The sequence below is a fragment of the Chiroxiphia lanceolata genome, chromosome 10 (assembly GCF_009829145.1).
Source record: "Chiroxiphia lanceolata isolate bChiLan1 chromosome 10, bChiLan1.pri, whole genome shotgun sequence".
NCBI lineage: Eukaryota > Metazoa > Chordata > Aves > Passeriformes > Pipridae > Chiroxiphia > Chiroxiphia lanceolata.
In genome coordinates, this window is record NC_045646.1 from 1,508,755 (window position 1) to 1,529,039 (window position 20,285).

The 20,285-nt window shown below is 43.4% G+C and overlaps 1 protein-coding gene across 2 annotated transcripts in view; it reads left to right on the forward strand.

Annotated features, from left to right (window-relative positions):
- Positions 1-20,285, forward strand: part of RSRC1 (arginine and serine rich coiled-coil 1) — a 104,742-nt gene that overhangs the window by 42,784 nt on the left and 41,673 nt on the right. For both annotated transcript variants that reach the window (XM_032698122.1, XM_032698123.1), the window contains 2 exons: positions 4,946-4,982; positions 17,041-17,092. In XM_032698122.1, coding sequence (XP_032554013.1) covers positions 4,946-4,982; positions 17,041-17,092 — 89 coding nt within the window. The remainder of the gene's footprint in view (positions 1-4,945; positions 4,983-17,040; positions 17,093-20,285) is intronic.

A 20,285-nucleotide genomic window follows, 5' to 3' on the forward strand; every position in this document is an offset into this window, starting at 1 on the left:
GGAGAACAAGATTCCACTCTTTTTGTAAAAATATGGTGGATGTTTTTCCTAGCAGGGTGTAGGATTCCCCAACCATTTGCTGCTCTTGGTGGGTTTTTTGTGCAGAAAAGATTAGAAAAAGCAGGTGTGGTCTCAGAAGTCATGAGATGTTGGCCTTTAACCTCAGTGCTGGGAGAGAGGATCTTACCACAGGTTAGAAATGGGGGATTTCCATGCTCTGAGAGAGAGAGGAGAGAGTTACCAGCTGGTGGTGGTGCCATTTGCTGGGATTTACTCAGAAATTTGGAGTATTAACAATGCTGCTGGATTAAGGGGTGTCATAAATTCCTTATCTGAGCCTGATTTAGATGAGTTTGATCTTATTTACCTTTGTCTCCTTTCAACACTGAGTGTAGGGAGGAGGCAGAAGGGACCAGGCCACCTCTCCAGGTGGGTTTCACGTGTTCATCTCTTTTTGCTTTGTTTGTATTGGTGAGTGTTTAATATCTTGTCACCTGCTGAAGTTCCTGAAGAGATTCAGCTGTTTGTTTTGAGGTTGTTTATCTAGAATGGTAGATAAACATCTAAATAATTGATCTAAAATAGTAGATAAAAGTGGAGATCGATAACATGCCAAAGAAAAATAGGAGGTGTGGGGGCTGCTCAGAGGAAGATTTGTAGGGAAGGCTGAAGTTTAAGGGGAGGATAAAGAACAGGAAAACATGAGGTTATTCCAGGAACACCTTCTGCTCTGAGGCTCTTCATCCAAGAGGAATAGTGGGACAAAAGGGGATTATTTCAAGTGATACCTGACAGATTATTGACAGCATTACGTGATGTGCTTGTGGAATGATCCAGAAATATTTGAAGGGTGAGAGAGCTCTGTGAGAATGATCTGTGTGCACTTGGGATGATGCTCCTGATCACCCCTGACATGCTGGCACTTGGGAGGGGTGGGGTGAACAGGCCCTTGTTGGGAGGGTTTGGTGGCCTGACCCCAAACACTGTGTGTGACCTTTGTGCTGCAGCTCCTCGTTAGTGTTGAGGACCTGGGGGGGTTCTGCCAAAGGCCTCACTAATGATGAGGTGATTTATTGATCCCTTTGGCTCCCCAGGGGCTGAATCAGCCATTGGGATGTTTAGGGTGGAGTTCAGGCCACCAGGATGGGAGGGGCTGGAGCAGTTCCCTAGGAGGGTCCTGAGGGACTGGGGGGGTTCAGCCTGGACCAGAGGGGGCTTTAGGGGCACCCCATGGCACCCACCAGCCTGAGGAGGAGGCAGGTCACTGAGGAAGGGGATTTGGGCTCTTTGGAGTGGTTTGTGGTGGGAGGAGAGATGCAAAACCACAAGTGTGTGGAGCAGAGAGAAAGGAAAGATGCTCCCAGTGAGGACCCTGGATCAGCAGGACATGTTCCTCCTGGAATGGGCTTCCAAGACCAACCTGGATAAGACCCTGCACCCTACAGAGGCCCTTCAACCCAAATTATCCTGTAATATCCATAGGTACAGACAGTCCATAGAATTATTCCATGGCCTATGGATTTGAACCCAAAAACCATGGCAAAGAAAATATGTGTTAGATCTACAGTTCCTGGGTGAAACTGCTCTGAATTTGCTAACAAGTAAATTTTATGTGATATCTTAGGCTACTTTGTAATACCTAAATTTGGGTATTTTGAAGACATTGCACATTTTCCAGCTCCCTTAATTAATAGTTGCTTTGCTTTGGGGACTATTTTTAGGAACATGAATATATTCCAGACTAAAATCATGATTTCCAGCAAAGTGCTGGTGAATATTTTTAGTTTAGTTTACTGGCAAAGGCAGCAGAACCTCTAAGTTAACACCACCTCAGTTACCTACGCTGGGTTTAAGTAATCCCAGTCCTGGCTAAACTTATGGAATCCCAGAATGGTTTGGGTTGGATGGGACCTTAAATGTCATCCAGTTCCACCCCCTGCTGTGGAAGTTGCTTAATTGAATTCTTGGCTTGTTGTTACAGGTCCCTCATGACCATGATTCAAATGGAGCTGGAATTTCTTCCCTTGGCAATTCTGAAACATTTGGATTAGCCTGAGTGTTATGTTTGCTGGTTTAATGTATGATTTTAAATGCTTATCAACTGGTATTTTACAGCAAAAATCTTGGCTGTAGTGGGGAAACACCATTCCAGAGCTTTTTGATGGGAAGAAAAAGAAAACTCCAGAAGAAAATCAAACTTCCCTAATGAACCAAAAAAATAACTGTCGGGCACTGGAAATGATATGAAAGGCAAATATGGACTTTGGTGTGTGGAGTGAACAGTAAAATGGAGTAAAACATTATTGCTGATGGTGATATCAGATTACTAAAACTTTGTGGAGTTCTTTTGTCTGAGTTTGGGAATACTGGATGAGCACAAAGCTGCTCTTGGCTGTTATTTGTGGTGATTTTTGGGTTCAGATTTTCTGCAGATGTTAAAGGTGAGGCAGAGCTGTAGCCATAGTCTGATTATGCAGAGAGAACATCTGGAATAGGGAATGGATGGGACTCTTATTTGTGTAATATAATAGAAACAATACAATTGTATAGTGTATAGAATTGTTTGATATATTGTAATCTGTAGCTTAACTAAAAGATCAGGTTCTGCCATGGCTGCACTGGTGGCTCATTGATCCCCAGCAGCCTCCAGCTGGGAAGGGTTTTCATTGGAAGTGACAGGTGCCCCAAGGTTTATTTAGGACAAGCTCAGCCTTGTCCTGGTTAGTTTGATAATGTTTTCCTTATGGATGTTCAACCAGTGCATTTCCTGTGTTAGGGCCTTGTGTTACACCAATATTCCTGTCTGTGCTGCCTCAACTACAAATTGGATGAACAGCCAGTGACACTTTTTCAATATTATTACATTAAACCAAGTGGATTTTGATTGATAACCTAATATTCAACTAATGCAAAACATCAATCATGGCAAGTATATTAATTATTTAATATTGCAGTCTAATTCAGAAATCGATGTGCTGCAGGAGGGGAAGGGAAACTCGCTGTTCCCACAAGACTTGAGACAGGGAATGATTAAAAAAGAGCCCCCCTCCCAAACCCTGCTGTACTTGTGTGTGTTGGTTCGATACAAATCTTTATTCGTTTGCCAATAATCTCGTCGCATTTTCCACTTCAGGACCTTTTTTATCAGTTTTGAGCCCTCTAATTGAATGAAGGTTGTTCTCAGCACAGGGCAGGGGGAGCGGCACAAATATTGACGGCAGGGACGGCGCAGGATGGGCCTGGGAGCTCCTCCTGCCACGTCCTGCATCCTGCTCCCAAATAATCCAGTCCTTAAAGGCCTTTAGCACCTGAAAAATAGATCAGAAAATCACGGAATGGTTTGGGTTGGAAGGGACCTTAAAGCCCATCCAGTGCCACCCCTGCCATGGGCAGGGACACCTTCCACTAGCCCAGGTTGCTCCAAGTCCCGTCCAACCTGGCCTTGGACACTCCCAGGGATGGGGCAGCCACAGCTTCTCTGGGAATTCCATCCCAGCCCCTCACCACCCACACAGGGAGGAATTTCTCCCCAGTATCCCATCCAAATCTTCCCTTCTTTATCTTAAATCCATTCCCTTGTCCTGTCCCTCCATCCCTTGTCCAAAGTCCCTCTCCCACTCTTGGAGCCCCTTTAGGCTCTGGAAGGTGCTCTAAGGTCTCCCTGGAGCCTTCTCTCCTCCAGGCTGAAGATATGGGAGACAAATTCTGTTTAAATATTGTATGGCTGAGATCAATACATTCTTCTTTCAGCATTCAAACTGACAGTGTAAGGAAAGTGCATCTTTTTCTGTTGCTTCATTAATGACCTTTAAATAGAAAAAAAAAAACCTGCCCAGCACATTTTTGGAAAGCTCCATGAAATTATAAATAAAACCTCGATGTAAAAAGTCTAAAATACAGTACAGCAAGGTGGTAAATGTGTAATTGCAGGTAGCCTTGTTCAGTGTTTAGTAAAATATCCTCCATTTGGCCATTTTTGGGTGTAAATTCACATTGTGCCTCTCACAGCCTTTTGAAGGGAGCAGAGCCTGGGACTGGCACCCTTTGCTGGCTTGGGAGAACCCAGCTGGGCTTTTGGTCCTCTGCTTTGATAGAGCTGAAAAATTACTGAAAAATTGATATTCTAAATTCCTCCTGCACTGTATAGTTCAGTAACTGGTTCCCTGAAACCCTCGTGGGTGGTTTCTCCTTGTTTGCCACAGGAACAACCCCCTTCCCCAGGAGGGGATGGTTTTGGAAGTGGGTAGAACCTGGAGTCAGTGGAAATGGAAACCAGTCCTTGTTCAGTGGTTTGAGATTTGGAGACTTTGAATTTGTTTACATCTTTTTTTTTTTTCCATAGCAGGCCGTGTTAAGGATTAATTTTCCCTCTGAATTCTTGCTTTTTCAGTGTTTTTCCTTTGATAGTTGGGTCCATTCTTTTTGCAGCTGCCTTTATGCGACGTTCCTGCTCATTTTCTACCTGTACATTTGGATTTTTTCCAGCTGTCAGGAATCAAATGCAAAGTTGCAGCGTGGCTGCCACGACCCCAGAGCTAATATACAATTCATTCACTCCATCACCTTGTAAATGGGCACAGAATTTTATTATTCAAGCAGTGGCAAAGCAGGACCAGGGGCCACCAAATGTGGGTTTGATAAATAGCCCCGTGCCCTGTCCTGGTGGATTATTTCCAGTAGAAACAATGGGATAATTACATTAAAAATGTTAATTTTAAATGCTTGTCCTGCTGCAGTTTGTAGCAATTTAAAGGCAGGTAACGTTTGAGGGTTTAAATAATGAAGATAATCAATATTTTTTACATATTACAAGTAAATATATTTATTAAAAGTAAAAATTTTATATACTCAAGTAATTACACGGCTTTGCCATTTCCCAGTTAAACATAAATCGTTGCAGACAAGGGTTTAGCAACTATTTAGAACTTTTGTTCTTCTGTTACAGGGACTCTGGAAACATCAAAGCTGGATTAGAACATCTGGTAAGTTTTAATTTTCTCTTGAACATTTGCATCATCTTTGATATCTGCATTCCAAATGAACACTTTTGAATGAGCTTTGAATACCTTGAATTGAGAAAGTCAACCATTTCCCAGAGGGTCAGCCTACTGTTATTATGTGAAGGCACTCACATTTCCATTTATCTCCCCATTTCAAGGGAATTTTAATTTTTTTTAAATTACTTTTTTTTGATGTCGAGATGAAATAAACGGGCCTACAATCCTCGGATTGATGATTGCCTTCATTATAAACAAAACTTGTTTGGTGTTGGATTTTTGGCATATCCTGATCTGAAAACAACAAACTTGTGATTAAAAAAAAAAAAAAAAAAAATTAAAAAAATAAAAAAAAGAGAGAGAACCAGAGAGACAATCAAATATTCCATGCATAAATATGGTGTGTTTTAGTCATTTGGAGGCTTTGAAAGAAGTGCACAGCTTTGTGTTTTCTCTTGTCTTTGCTTTATGAATAATGGATCGGCTTAAATTCCATTCAGTGCTGCGGCAGAAAATAATAATTGAGGTGCAAAATATTTTTGGGTTAAGTAAACATATTAAACCAAGTGGTGGCAAGCCAGACTTAGCATTAAAAACCCATCAGTTGATCAAAACTGGAGGAAATACAATATTGTCACAAGTCAGAAGCTGGTTGAGCCTCGGATGGTTGTACCGGCAATCCCTGGAACATTAAATAGTTCATTTAAACAGGTTCTTAAATCCCATTAAATTAAAATATTCACTGTTAACGACACGTCTGGCTCAGTCCATCGTGAGAAGTGTTTAAATTGCTGTTTGATTTTATCATGGAATGTCTAAACAATCCATACTGGTCCATCCTGCCGTGAAAATCAAACCTCGATGCCTCTATCGCACGAGCATCGGGAAAAATCGCCCTTCTCTTGTTGCTTCCCATTTTGGGAATGACCTGGGAAATATGATTTGTAGGAGCCTGGGTACCAGTATCTCCCTGCAGTGCCATGGGATGGGAAGGATGTATCTCCTGGCACAGGTGTCAGCAGTTCCCCTCTGTAGTGGTGGCTCATGAAATGTTCTCCTGCCGCTGGAGTTTGAATCTGCAAATGGAACAAAGAACCAGGTTTTTAGAGCAGTTGGAGAATTCGTCTTGTTTGCTGCTTCCAGGGGTATTTCACGTGCAACTTGAATCTCTTAAATATGTTTTGGAGGTGTTTCCTTGCTCTGCTGGTGTCAGGGAGCTGTGATCCGACGGGTTCCCGGGATTTTCCTCGTGCATTCTGTGCCTTGACAGATGACCATGGCTGAGACTCGTTCTCAGCTGGGATTTCTGTGACAGCCTGAGCTGCAGGGCTGATTTATAGCAGCACCTCACACCTGGAGGTGGGAAGGAAGAGGCTCTGGGGGTTTGGAGTGGCCTGGGGAGGTGGGGATCAGGAATAGAGGTCACTGGTGTGTGCAGAGTTTCCCTGGAATTGGGGCAAAGTGTGCCGGAAACCTCCTCTGCAGAGTGGTGGTACCTGAGCTGCTGTACAGGGTAACTCCCTCTGTGTTTGACTAAAGTTGTGTCTTCATCAAATTTAATTTGAGGGACCTTAAAGATCAGCCAGTGCCACCCCCTGCCATGGGCAGGGACATCTTCCCCTAGCCCTGGTTGCTCCAGTCTGGCCTTGGACATTTCCAGGGATCCAGGAGCAGCCACGGCTTCTGTGGGCAACCTGTGCCAGGGCCTCCCCACCCTCACAGCTTCCCTTTTCCCACCCTCACAGGGAGGAATTCCTTCCCAGTATTCCATCTAACTCTGCCCTCTGGCAGTGGGAAGCCATTCCCTGTGTCCTGTCCCTCCATCCCTTGTCCCCAGTCCCTCTCCAGCTCTCCTGGAGTCCCTTTAGGCCCTGGAAGGGGCTCTCAGGTCTCCCTGGAGCCTTTTCTTTTCCAGGTGAACCCTCCCAGCTCTCCCAGCCTGGCTCCAGAGCAGAGGGGCTCCAGCCCTTGGAGCATCTCCATGGCCACCTCAGGACTCCTTCCAATGTCTTCTTTCATTGGAGCACCCAGAAAAAACCCCCACAAACCCCAAAGAACCAAAACTCCCAAACAAAACAAGCCACTCCTTTATTAAGTGTTCACATTTAATGTTACCTCTTTATTGTTGATTTTAGTATTTATTTAAATAACATAGATGTTGCTTCTTTGTTGTTAATATTTATCTACCAGCTTTCACAATTTTTTTCTTGGAGTTTGATTTCAGTGCCACCTCTCCCTGATTGTCACTGTCTCAGTTTCTGGTGGTCACAGCTTGGTGGTCCCTGACCGGCCCCTGGACAGGGATGTCTGAGAGAGTTGTTTGCTTTCTAATGAGCTGTAGAACCAAGCAACCAATTATTTGTGCTCACAAACAATTAATTAACGCTCTTAATAGGAATAATTATGTTTGTCTTGCTATGCTGGCAAAATTCCATGCTGGTCAATTATATTCTGCAGACTGGAATTGTCTCTTACTGTAGCAGTGTCAGGGTGAAGGGAGGGTTCGGATTTTCCCTGTTGAAAGTGTATTATTTGAAAACAAGCTATTTCACTTAATTTTTTTTTTTAAATGAAAGGCATTCTTTCTCCCATATCCTAATCATTAAACCTGAAAAAAATTCCCTAAGGAAAACCACTGTGGTGTTCCTGGGAATTACAATTTTCATACCCCTTGGTTTCTGACCAAGTTCCCCTCCTGGGTGAGATCCCTGAGGAGGCACCTTTAGTCCAGAAGAGAAGGAAGCCTTAGAGAAGAACAGGACTGTGGTGCTGGGGTACAGTTATGGCAATATAACATGGAATTTGGGTTTTCTTCATAAGAAAACGGTATTCTGTGAAGTCTCCCCCTCTGGCACAGGAAGAGCCACATGGACAGAGTGGGTGTCGGTGGATATGAATGGATTGTCTGAACTTCATAACCTGCTTTTCTTCTCATTTGGGCAACGGGATCAAAACATCCCAAATCCCAGACTGGTTGGGGTTGGAAGGGACCTTAAAGCTCATCCAGTGCCACCCCCTACCATGGACAGGGACACCTTCCATAGACCAGGTTGTTCCAAGCCCTGTCCAACCTGGCCTTGTGATGGGACCAGAATCTTTATCCTGGAGCTGCTTCAGGAAGGAGTTGTACAGAAAGTCTCTAAGAATGGGAAATTATCCTGAAAGTAAAATGTACAAGTGAAATCCTTTTCTGTATGAGATTAGTGGAAGGGAAATGGTGCTGGGATGTGCTGGTGGTGTCAGAACCCTTGGAGATCATGGTCTGTAGCTTGTGGTGCCATAAAACATGCTGATGCATTTATTTCCTTCCTCAGCCACGTCTCATTTCTTGCATGTGCACAGAGTTAAGGCCTTTTACACATGACATGCTTTGCTTATATGAACTCTTCAGTCACTGCTGCTTGTTCAGGTGAATATTAAACTTGAATCTTCAACCCTTTGATTTTCATCCCTTATTAATTATAAGGGATAGTTTCACTTTGAGGTTGATACATGTAACTCTCAAAGGATTCTTCCCAATGTAAATCCCTAAAATGAGTTCTCCTGGCAGGTCATAGTTGTGCTGAGCACTGAGATTTCCAGTTGAAAACGTTGTCCCAGTCTGAGAGGAAGAGTTGAGGGCAGGGGATGGAGGTCAAGGTGATTTTTGTGTCCAGGACATGCCCGGGGACTTCTCCTTGGGCAACCTGAAGTGCCACCAAGTTTCCAGCCCTTGCTTCCCAAAATCAGGGATGGCAGCAGCCTGGGAGGTGCTTTTTGAGGAGCAGTACCAGGGCTGGCTGTGTCCCCCCTGAGAGGGTCCCCGTGGTGTCCCCAACCTCAGCAGTGGCCCCTCAGCCAGGGTCGGTGTTTAAACACTGTCCCTCCTCTCAGCAGTCTGTTGGAAACCTTTCCAACTCCTTCAGAAGCTTTGGATCGGGTTCATATTAGGTAATCACGCAGCAGAAGATCAATGGCTTATGAATATCCATGGAAAAAGCCATTCTGTTTGGCTCCATTTGCCTACGGGGATGAAATACGGGCTCCTCCTCCAGAGGGGCTCTGGAGATCCGAAGGATTTGTGGAGAACCCACTGTCCTGAATATGTATTAAATTAATGTGCACACACCACTTTTATTTGTTCTGAGGGTTTTGTGCTTTTAGCTCCAGATATTCATCAAACAACTGTGGTATCAAACTATCATAGACAGAATATGTTAATGGGGGAATATTCAAAGGGTTGAAGTAGTTTGTTGTTACAACAGCGACAAATTTGGTCTAAACTTTGTAAAAGAACCCAGTTTTACCCTGTCACTTTGCATTAACAGCCACCTCCGAAACCAGAGCAACTCCACATGAAACAGAGCTGGAGGCTTTAATGTCTTTGTGTCTTTATTAAAAAGTAAACTTTGATCATCCTCGTTTAATAACGTGCCTCCATCAGGTTTGGGGAGCGCTGACCTTTCACCCACCTGACCCTCGGGCCTGTTTTTTTTTTTCTTTTTAATTTTACTTTGTCGTCCCTTCCGTATTCGCTCCGGGATTTTGACTCCCGTGAATTTGCCGGGGCAGGGCCGGAGCGTCGCCACGGACAGACGATGGGGCCGATGGGAGGGAGTCAATAACTCCATGAAATATCCCAGGAGTCACTTCCCTTGCCATCCTCACCAAGCCCTGGCCCCGTGCGGGCGCCGCGATCTGATGGGGGCCGATGAGAAGCCGCCGAGGTTCACGCGGCGCCCCGTTAGACGAGAGCGGCGCGGAATCAGAGGTTAATCTCCAAACAGATTTCCATGCTTATTACTCTAACGATCCCATCCTATTCCATGGTGAGGTGGCGCCCTCGGCGTGCCGGGGGGTTGGACGCGGGCGCTCGTTAAGCGCCGCGGTGATTGGGGTGACCCCACGGCTCCCGTGATTGCGCCGCGTTCCGACGGGGAAATTACCGCCGGGGAAGAACCAGCGGCTCCGCGTCCCGCTCGCTCTCCCGCTCGGGGGGGAAAGGAGGGGGAAAAAAAAAAAAAAAACTTAACAAAAGAAATATTGCATTAATTTTCAAATGATGATATTCCATTTAGTGCCTGGGCCCCATATATCAAAAAGGGGGAACTGCTCAGTTACTCTCGGCGCTTAATCTTAATGGTATCTGTGGATGTCAAGGGCACGGAGGAAATTAAATCGGAAAGTGCAGATAGACCTAAGCAGACATTATCTCTTGATGATTGCAGTTTTGATAGGTATTTCAGTGAATTTCATTTTCGCAGAATGCTGGAAGATGAGTTAGCCACCAGATTTTCTCATTTTTCTTGCCCATGATTTATGTGAGTTGAGTATAAAACTTTTTATGGGAGCGCAGTTGCGGGAGATGAGAGGGAAATTAATGCACTGGGTTTCCATCTCGGCCCCGCGCCCGATTGTCAGCGCTGTACATCCGTAATGGGGCCATCATTATTCAGGGTTGTTTACATTCAAAATATGTAATGAAATCTGTTCAGAATAATGAGGGAAATAAAAGTTTCGAAAATTGTAAAGGTCATGAAGTTTGAGAAATGATGCAATGCTCCCAAAATAACATTTAGGCAATATAAATTACATTATTATGCACCAACTCTGCCTTATAGAGACATGAAGATAAAGTGCTTTCGACTAGTAAAATGCTGTTAGTGCTCTCTGAAGTATGAGAATGTGTAAAATGTTTCTGATTTCATATTCTGGTTTTGTGCATATTGTGGAAAAAATATATAAAGGAACTTTATGGAGGGCAGTGGCTGCTTCACCAGCCCCAAGTTTAAATGCATTTTCCTGGGAGGGTTTTCTCCAACAAACAAACACTTTGGCATAAGTGGAATTAGTTATTAATCTAATTACTGAGGCCACCGTCAAATTCAGCTTTTTAAGGGGTTCTTTCTCCTCTTCTTTTGGGGATTTTACGTGGAGGTCTTTGATGTGCTGATTGTGTTTTATTGCATATCTTGGGTGCAGAACAGCCCAACACTGGAGCGAAGCATAAATTCACCCAACTCTCTGTGGTCTGTATCTAAAACACGAATCTTCTCGCCCTGATTTTATGCAGGTTCTCCTCAGAATAATTACGTTTCCCCCTCCACATTTTATGTTGTGTTTATTTGTCAAAAGAAGCAGCCAAAAGCAGGAAACCCAGGTAATTCTTTCAAAAGTTAACACAGTCAGGAGGGGAGGGGAGTTGATCATTGAATCTTAGAGCGAAGAGAAAATGCACTGTTTCATTCATAGTATATGATCTTGATTAAGCTCAGATTAATTCCTGTGTAATTAGACCTGATTTGGGGTAGGACATTAGATTATTTTTAAACTGGGTGCTGATTTAGAGATCACAAGATCCTGGTGATCTTGGAAATGCTTTTCGTTTTCAAAATTTTTTTTTTCTACTATTTTTCAATTACTGTATTTCAATCCAGATATTCCAAGGGGAACATGATTCCCCTTTTTCCAAAAAATTTGAATGTATTTAGAGAAGACGGTGGGAGAAAATAAACCACTAATTCAAGGCTAAACTCCTCCTGTTCCTGATTAATCCCTGGTACCTGTTGGTTGTGCTCCTGTGTTTCCAGCCAGTCAAACTGTTTGCAGAACAGTTTATAATGTGTTAATTAAACATTTTGATCAAAACCCGGGTTTATCTGATGCTATTTTTATATAAATGTGCAGCTTAATTGTAATATACTGTAGCAGAAATACAAAATTATAAAAGAGAAATGAAAATCCACATTTAGAAGCTAAATGTTATTCGCCTTATTGTTTTTTAAGCAGTGGGGATCGTTGCTACCTTTAATTTTGGGTTCCACTCACCCTGTAATGCTAGGACTCAGTTCAAATTCAGCTCAGAAATTAATAAACTGAACAATTTTCAAAGGGTAAAGGAAGAACTGTAGGAATTTTTAGAGCAATGACCAGATGATGCAGATGCAAAAATCTGTTTTATCAACTCTTTATCAGGACATTGGACTTTTGGGGGATTGTTCCTCTGTTTCCATGCAAATGTCAGTCTAACAGATAATATTCCAGGCTGCAAGTGAATAAATAGATGGGGGATAATTTTTCAGCCTTCAGTGTGTGTCTGGATCCAATATTATCTCTATTCCCTCCCTTATTAAAGAACTCACGCAGAGTTTAGGGCCGTGTAAGTCGAACATTTCCAGTAATTTTTCCTTTTTAAAAGACCCGGATTAATTTATTTTTAAACCTTATTTACAGCTCTCTATTTCTGCCGACTGCTTAATCCAGTTTTCTGTATCCACTCCCAGTAGGAAGCCCCTTTTTCCTTGCTTTTCCTCAATAATTTTCACTGAAATTAATACATTACATTTTCTGGTCCTTTTAAAGGAGCACTTGCTGCAAAAACTGATTTGGATCCCGAAAATCACTCCGTGTCTGGGAGTTTTTTGCCACAGCCTTTGATTTTGTTCCAGTAATCCATTGTTGCTTATTCCTCAAAGGTTGGTTTGGTTTTAGTCTCAATTAAATGTGATTTTTTTTTTTTTCCCCCCCACCTTGTGTGGAACAATCAAATGTCGTCTCTCTGGGAAGCAACGTTGATTTTTTTGGGAACAGGTGGATCTGTATCCAGTCAGGACACTGGTCCTGTACCTGAGTGCTGCTACTGATTAATTGGATCAGAGGAAAAACTCCGACTCAGACATAAATATCATTTTACCATCCAATCTTTTCAACTGATTTATGGCTGGAAACGTGGAGGTTTAATTCAAATAGTGCCAGATGTGCTTATTATATTCCTGTGTTATTAATTCATCTTATGAATTCTTCCCTGGGATTTTATTTTGATGTGTTTAATGTGAAAAATGGTCCTCTGACAGTTTGGAATTTGCCACCTCAAAGGCTTATGTGAGGAAAAGATGCTGATTACAAGTTCTCAATTTCTGTTGTCTTTATTTTTATTTTAGTATTTTATGCTCCTGTAAAGTGTCCTCTCAGACAAATAAGTTCTTTGTTTTCCATGTCTTTGGTAATTAATTTTTTTAATCACCTGATGAGGAATAAGTGACGGGAAAGGAATCCAACATTTCTCTGCTAAAGAAACCTCCATGATTTGATCAAACTCTATTTAAAAGCTGCTTTGTTGCCCTTTCCCTGTTGAGCCACATTTGCTGGCAGTGGGATGTGCAATATTCCAGGGGAAGGCAGGCCCCTGACTTACAGGATGGATTGCAGTGGAATTATGGATCTTTGTCCCCTTTGTTTAATTGTTGTCATTCCTTCCCTGACTGTTCCCAGCACTGACACCCCGAGGTGGCCTTTTGGCTGCTCCTGATGAGGCCCAGCTGGGTTTTCCCTGGATTGGTTGGTTTTTGGGAATGTGGTGACATAGGAAGAGTCTCCCCATGGCATTCCCTGTGTTTATCAGCATTCCCTGTATCCCACTATCTGGGTTATCACTGTCCAGTTAAGCCTGTCAGTGTCCTGTATCCCAAATGCTGGCTTTCCCTATAAATTGGGAAAATAAATTGGATGGGCTGCCATCATTCAGTGTCATTCCCAGATCCCCACTGCAGCTGTAAAACCATTCCAGTGTAACATGAACAGGCAGCAATTTCTGATTCCTGGGAGAAGTGGATTTTGGTGATTTTGGGCCCTGATTCCTGATTTTCTGGTCTTACACAGGACTTGAATTCAAACCTTTTGGCACTTCCAGGGAAACATCAGCTTGTCTTTCCAGGCCCTGTACCCCTGTGTTTGAGAGATTGGACAGATTTGGGAGATGAGGCTGTTTTACCAATGGAGACCCCACTCAGACAGTCAATTAATGTGATTTGGTTTCCTTTTGCTCCTTTCTCCATGGGAATTCCAGCCATTCAGTGGCAGGGCTTTATCCCTACAGAACAATCCTCTTCATCCCAACCGACCTCAACTTCTCTGACACCTCATTCCACAGGGGAAACCTCTCCTCTGCTTCGCTCCCCTTGGGAATTTCTCTTATATTCTCAACCTTGCCAACCCTTCTTTTCTCTGGAATTCATTCCAAACAACATTTGCTTTTGGTTTCTGACCCCCTTTGGAAGAATTCCCAGGAGTCTTGGGCAGCCACCTCCTCAGACAACTGGGAAATGTGTGTTTTGTTTCTTCTTTTTGTTCATTACACTTTTCCTTAACCTTTTTTTTTGAGCTCATCAGGTTGGGAAAGGTTGGATAAATGTCCCCAGGAAAAGGATGACAAGGCTGGAGTTAAAGAGGGAGGATGGAATTGTGCTCAGCTTTTGAGATCATATATGGAGGTACCTAATTAGTGCTTATTCACTGAGTCCTTGGGGTATTGTTCAGATTTTGCTTTTAGACTGGAATTTTCCTCTTGAGGGCCAAAGGACTGTTGGGTTTGTCTTTATCAAATGCAAAGAAAAAGGATTCATGTAAAAAAACCTACAAAAATTGATCACAATCACAATTAATTGATGTTTTTATCGAGATGTTTTAAGACAGAGAAGTCCTGTAGGTAAATTTTGCCCACCCAGTGTCGTTAATGATGAACAGAAGGAACTGAACATGTCCAGTTTTGGCACATTTTAGACACATTCTGTATGAAATTCCATAATCAGCAAAATTTGGGAAGGGAGCATTGCCCCTCAGAATACTACAGGCCATGAACTGCTGGAATCTTGGGATAATATGGTTTTCCAGGGATGCCAAGAGCCACATGCTCTGCTCAGCAATATTCCCAGTCCTGGGCTCCAACAGAAACTTGGACTCTCTTCATAAACTTCACCTTTCTCAAGTTTTTTTCTCAATTTTTCACCTTTCTCAGTCAAAAAGGTTTGTGATTCATCCCAAGGAGCAGGAATAATTTAACAAAGAAAATCTGTACCTGAATTAAAGGGTTTGTTCGAAGATATTAATTAGTAAATTTAAAAACTGAATCCCCTCAAAATGTAATATTTTGGAAGCCAACCATGGCACTCCTGGCATGTCTGGAGCTGCCAATCACACACAGCAACTTGTGGGGAGGATTTACACAAAATGCACCAAATTTAAAGTTGTGAGAGGCTGGTTTTAGTGTAATTTTATTAAAAATACAAAAATTATCAAAGCAGTAGTGATGGGATTCAGTAGATGAGCTGCAAAGAAATACAAAGTAAGAAGGATGTGTCACATCTTCCTAAAACAACTGGCATGAAAAATGGAGTACATCTAATGAAATTTTGGCTTGAGATATTAATAGCAGCTATTGATCAGTGGATATCTGTGGTTTGGGGTGTCCTGTGAACACCAGGAGTTTCTGAAATGTCACTCCAGCGTGTCACCAGAGACTTTTGGATGTGAGGAAAATCAGTCACTGGAGATGCTTGAGACACCTTAGGTCGTTTTAGGATGTGCTGGGTGAAGAATTTTAGGGAATTCCACAGTTGGTGGGCACCTTCACCAACTGCCACCAGAAGTAGTTCTATTATTTTTTTTTTTTTTTTGCTCTATTTGAATTCTTTACCTTCTGTGTCGTGCTTGAGACCGCGAGGAAAATACGCGGGTTCGTTTTGCGCCCGGTGCTCGACATCACCCTGATAATGTTTCCCCCACCAATCATTTTTAGGTTTCCTGAGGGCCTTTCTGAATTTGTCACTTAATGGTCTCCTAAATCAATAGTAACCTCCAGGAGCTGGTTATTATCACACATTGCTGGTTGTCCTCACAATTGCTGCCGGCTCCTTTGAGGGTCTGATGGTGATTTTCGGCTGAAATTGTCTTTGTCCTCCTTTTCCCGAGTATTGGCCTCATTCACCGGTTGGAAAAACGCTTTCTGAGGCCAACTTAGTCACCTTTATTTAAGAATCCTTCGTGTGCTTGTTGTTTAGGGCATATTGATTGCTAATAATGGCATCTGTGTGGAGTTCTCCTGCGGGTAAAGCCGTGTCCGTGAAGCAATTAGCACTTGGTGTGAGGGCAGAGGGGAAGGCGCCCCCAAAGCAGCTGCCTGGGCAGTTCCCAGTGGGATATTGCTCAGTAAAAGAAGGATTTTAGTCTGTCCTACCTTATACCAACAAGACATACTCGTACCTCCATGGCAGGAGTAGGAAAAGGAGTGGGAAGAGGGGGATCAGTTGTGTCGGGATTGGTGGAGCTCCTGTTTTATCCCATCTATCCCTACCCTCTGGCAGTGGGAAGCCATTCCACCTTGTCCTGTCACTCCAGCCCTTGTAAATAGTCTCTCTCCATCTTTCTTGTAGCTCCTTCAGGTCCTGGAAGGCCACAATTATGTCACCCTGGAGCTTCTTTTCTCCAGGCTGGACTATCCCGACCCTGTCAGCCTTTTTTCCCTGGATTAACACTTGTATGGGAAATGGGGTGAAACTGGGAGGGTACAGACTCCAACTGGTTATCAGAAAAAAATGTTCCAGTGGCAATGTCTGCCTAGAAGAGTTTTCTAAGCACTAAAAATTTCCATCCCTTTGTTTTTTAGTGCAGAGCAGAAACCTCCCAAACTTTCCCGACGCTTCCAGAAATAATCAACTTCTGAACTCCGTGACAAATGGGGTTTGTGTATAAATTTAACTGTGGCAACGTTTGAGTGGCTTCAAATTTAGAGGGGTGGCAAGCACATTGGACACAGTGCAACATCACTGGGGAGCATTTGCATAGTGGGGACACGGCCAACAATGTGTTCCCTCAGCCCGGCAGATGCCAAGGAATACCTTAAAGGAGAGGAAAACATCCAAAGGGAGCACGACAGGAGTGTGCAAAACTGGCCATATTGATCATGTTAAGGGCAGCTTTGGAGTGTGTTTGTGAGCCCTGGTTTTGTGGGTTTGCCCCCAGGAGCAGGGAGGGTTTGGTGGGGGTGGGTTCCAGCCTGGCCGTGGTGGTGGAGCTCAGCCTGGTCCTGGTGCCACAGCACAACGGGGACAATGTTCCTTGTCAGTTCTGAAGGTTCCCTTGATAATCCCCAGCTCAGTGTGGCAGGGCTGGTTGCAGCTGGAAGGTTCTTGGCTGGTGGAAGCAGGAGCTCCCCGTTGGCGCCGGGAGCGCCGGACCTTGAGTCTCAAATGTCCAAACACTTCTAAGGTTGATAAATCCTCTCTTTCAGACTCCTGCTGAACAGGCCAAGGCCAGGCTACAGCTGGTTCTGGAGGCAGCTGGTGAGTAAAATGATATTCTTCAGAAATACATTTAATTTTTGTAATATCACGTAACAGTTTTATCCAGTTTTTGGCAAATGTTGAGTCCCGTTCTCTGCGAGTCACTAAAATTCCAGGTTAAGATGAATCTGGTTTGCATTGTCATTGGCACTTGGTAAATCCCTTTAAGGAAATAAAAATAAGTGGTGTTTTACACTCTGGCTGCTGCTGTTACTGAGACTTTATTCTGTCCCCTCCAAAATTTTGGGGTTTAAATTTTTTTAATTTTCTTTCTTTATTTTTTAGGACTGATCTGAATTAGTGCATGTATATATTTATTTATTTGAAGTGATGGCAAGCTTTCCAAAAGACTTTTCCAAAGCTTTCCAAACAGCTCAGATCAAGAGGCAGATCTACAAATTAATTCTCTACAGAGAGAAACATTCCCATTTTAGCATTCCTGTTTTGATTTTCTTATTAAACTCCGTCAGCTTGTCACACAAGAAGGAAAGCTTTCAGTATTTCATATATATTGTAATAAGTCCATGTTTCTCTTTACTTTCCTATTTGCATTTTTAACTTAAAGGCAGCAATTTCCAAGAAAAATGTTTTTTGTTTTTTGTTTTTTTTTTAATTTTCCCCCTTTTCAAACCTTTGGTTTTTAGGAATAATCTTCTCACATTGCTGGTGTCTGTTTTCCAAAAGAAATCCAGCTTTTTGCGTTGTCTGCCTTCCAATTCGTTCCTTGTTCTCCAGAACTTTTAATAAATCCTTGAAACATGTAATTATAAAATAGATGTGACAGCCCTGACCTCAAAAGCACAATGTGTGTGTTCTGCTCCCATCGCTCACACCTCAGTTTTTCATTTCAATATTTTAATTTTAATGTAGAAAAGGTAACTCTGGGCTGTACATCATCACGACCTGGGCTCCAAAATTTCCCAAAACGTATCAAAGGTCTGTGGCATTGTTAAATTTAAATATTCACCACTGAGGGCTGAATCTTGGATTGGAACTGTAAGTTGTTCATAAAGAGCCAAAGAGACTTAAAGTCTTTTTTGCCACCCAAAATACAGCCAGAAGTCCTTTCCTGGCTTTATTTAAGTCTTGGGCACCTCAGGCCTTTCTGAAATCACCCCCCACCTTCTTCCCCCAGTCCTGCATTCAGTCCATTGCATTTAATTTTTATTAAATTGGAGGGAAAGGAGTGTTATTTCAACGTCTTTTAGCGTGTTTACTCATTGCAAAATCAGTACTTTTTTCACCTTTTGGTGTTAAAAATGAAGAATAAATTTGTGTTAGACCATTCCAGGAGCTCAGGGTCAGCAGGTTCATTGTTGTTGCTGTTTGATGGAATTGGATATAAGATAAATTAACTCCGTCCCTGGTAACGATGAACGAAGCTGTTAACGATGATTGAAGCTGTTGTTCGTGTGTGTAGGGCTTGAGACAGAGTCCATCCCAAACCTGGGAATGAACTTGTGGAATATCTGGCTGTACATGTTACAGGAATTGCTCCAATCCCGCTGAGTGGGATAAAAGCTGGGCTTTAATCCCACCTGGATGTGGTTGGTAATGACTCTGTGCTCCTCCATGGTTTGGACAAACAAACCAGGGGCTCAAAATTACCAACAAGTGTTGGAGAGACATTTGGGATGGTCCCCTCCTGGTTCATCCCTGCTGACATCATGGAATCCTGGAATGGTTTGGGGTGGAAGGACCTTAAAGCCCATCCAGTGCCACCCCTGCCATGGGCAGGGACACCTTCCCCTTCCCAGGTTGCTCCAAGCCCAACCTGGCCTTGGACACTTCCAGGGATCCAGGGGCAGCCACAGCTTCTCTGGGCAATTTCTTGAATTTCTTGTCTTTATTTTCCTCTCTGAATTTCCCTGTTGCAGATATTTGGGATCTTGGGGAAAATCCGCTTAACTTAGATGTAATTTCAGGAAATATCTAAGGGACAGGAGGTAACAAGTAGTTGAACAGGTTCTTTTTATTTAGATTTATTTCTCTCTGGTGCATTTTGGAGATGGGAATTGTGACTTCTGGTCTCTCATTGTGGGAGAGCTGGTGAAATAAAAAATATTCACCTGTGTGTGTGTGTGAGGGAGGAGAGGAAGGTGGCTGTTTTTACATCCAGGTACTATAGTGCTGGCGAGAAGTTTTGTCTGCAAGTCCTGTGTTCATGTTGACTTGGTTAAATATTGTTTTTCTTTGTGTGTGTAATTAATGTCAGTACCTTTGTTCTCATTAAGGGCAATGCTGGGAGGTGCTGAAAGCCTCCAGTTTAATCCTCGAGGCAACTGATTTTTGATTTATCGAAGTAGAAGCCGTTGGTCTGGGCTCTGAATTCGTATTTATGTGACTTTGTTGAATTAGATTTCTTAATACTGAGGTGCCAGGAAGGCTCTTGCAGCCCCTGACGAGCTCCCCCAAGTCGCCGTGCTCGAGCAGATGTTAAGCAGGCAGTAGTTGAATGTTAATTTGGAGAGGGTGGGATGTTTTAAGCCCATCTGAAGTATGTTGCATGTGGGCCTTCCAGACTCAGCCACAATGCTTTGTCCCTTGGGAGAATTTCCAAGCTAAACCTCTTTCTCTTTGTGGCTCTATATGGACTCTCTCAAGTCAGTATAAAGCAGATCATCCCTGGGCTAAAGCTCTCCAGCTTTTGTTCCGGGGCTCTGTAGGGCTGTAATTAGGCCTCCTGGCAGGCCATGCCGGCCAGTTAATGGTCATATGGAGTTTCTATGGGGCAGACTGGCTTTGTGTAAATCCTTGCTCAGGAGCCGTTTATGGGTCACTTCCTACCAGGCCGCGCCTTTGTGGCGCTGCCCCACGGGCTGACGGGGAGCAGGTTCCCTTGACCATCCCGGCACAATCCCCCCTCCTAATCCCCAGTGTAAACAGAGGATTTAGCTCAGCTTCTGTCACTTACAGTTGCCAAACCACTTGGGTGTCTGTGATTCCTTTCCCAGACTCCACTGCCCAGAAGGAAGGGAGGTTTTGTGTTAAACGTCGCTCCGCTCGCCGGTTTTAGGGGAAAAGTTCTCTCCTTGCTTCAAACCCTAAACTGGGGACAAACAGCAAACCTCACAGCTTCAAAGCTTCTTCATTCACACCTTAATTTGCCCCGTGGCACCAGTGTTTCCTCGCAGAGATTCAAACGCGGATGAATATTCCAAAAATGTCAATAAATTCCTCTGAAACAGCACGT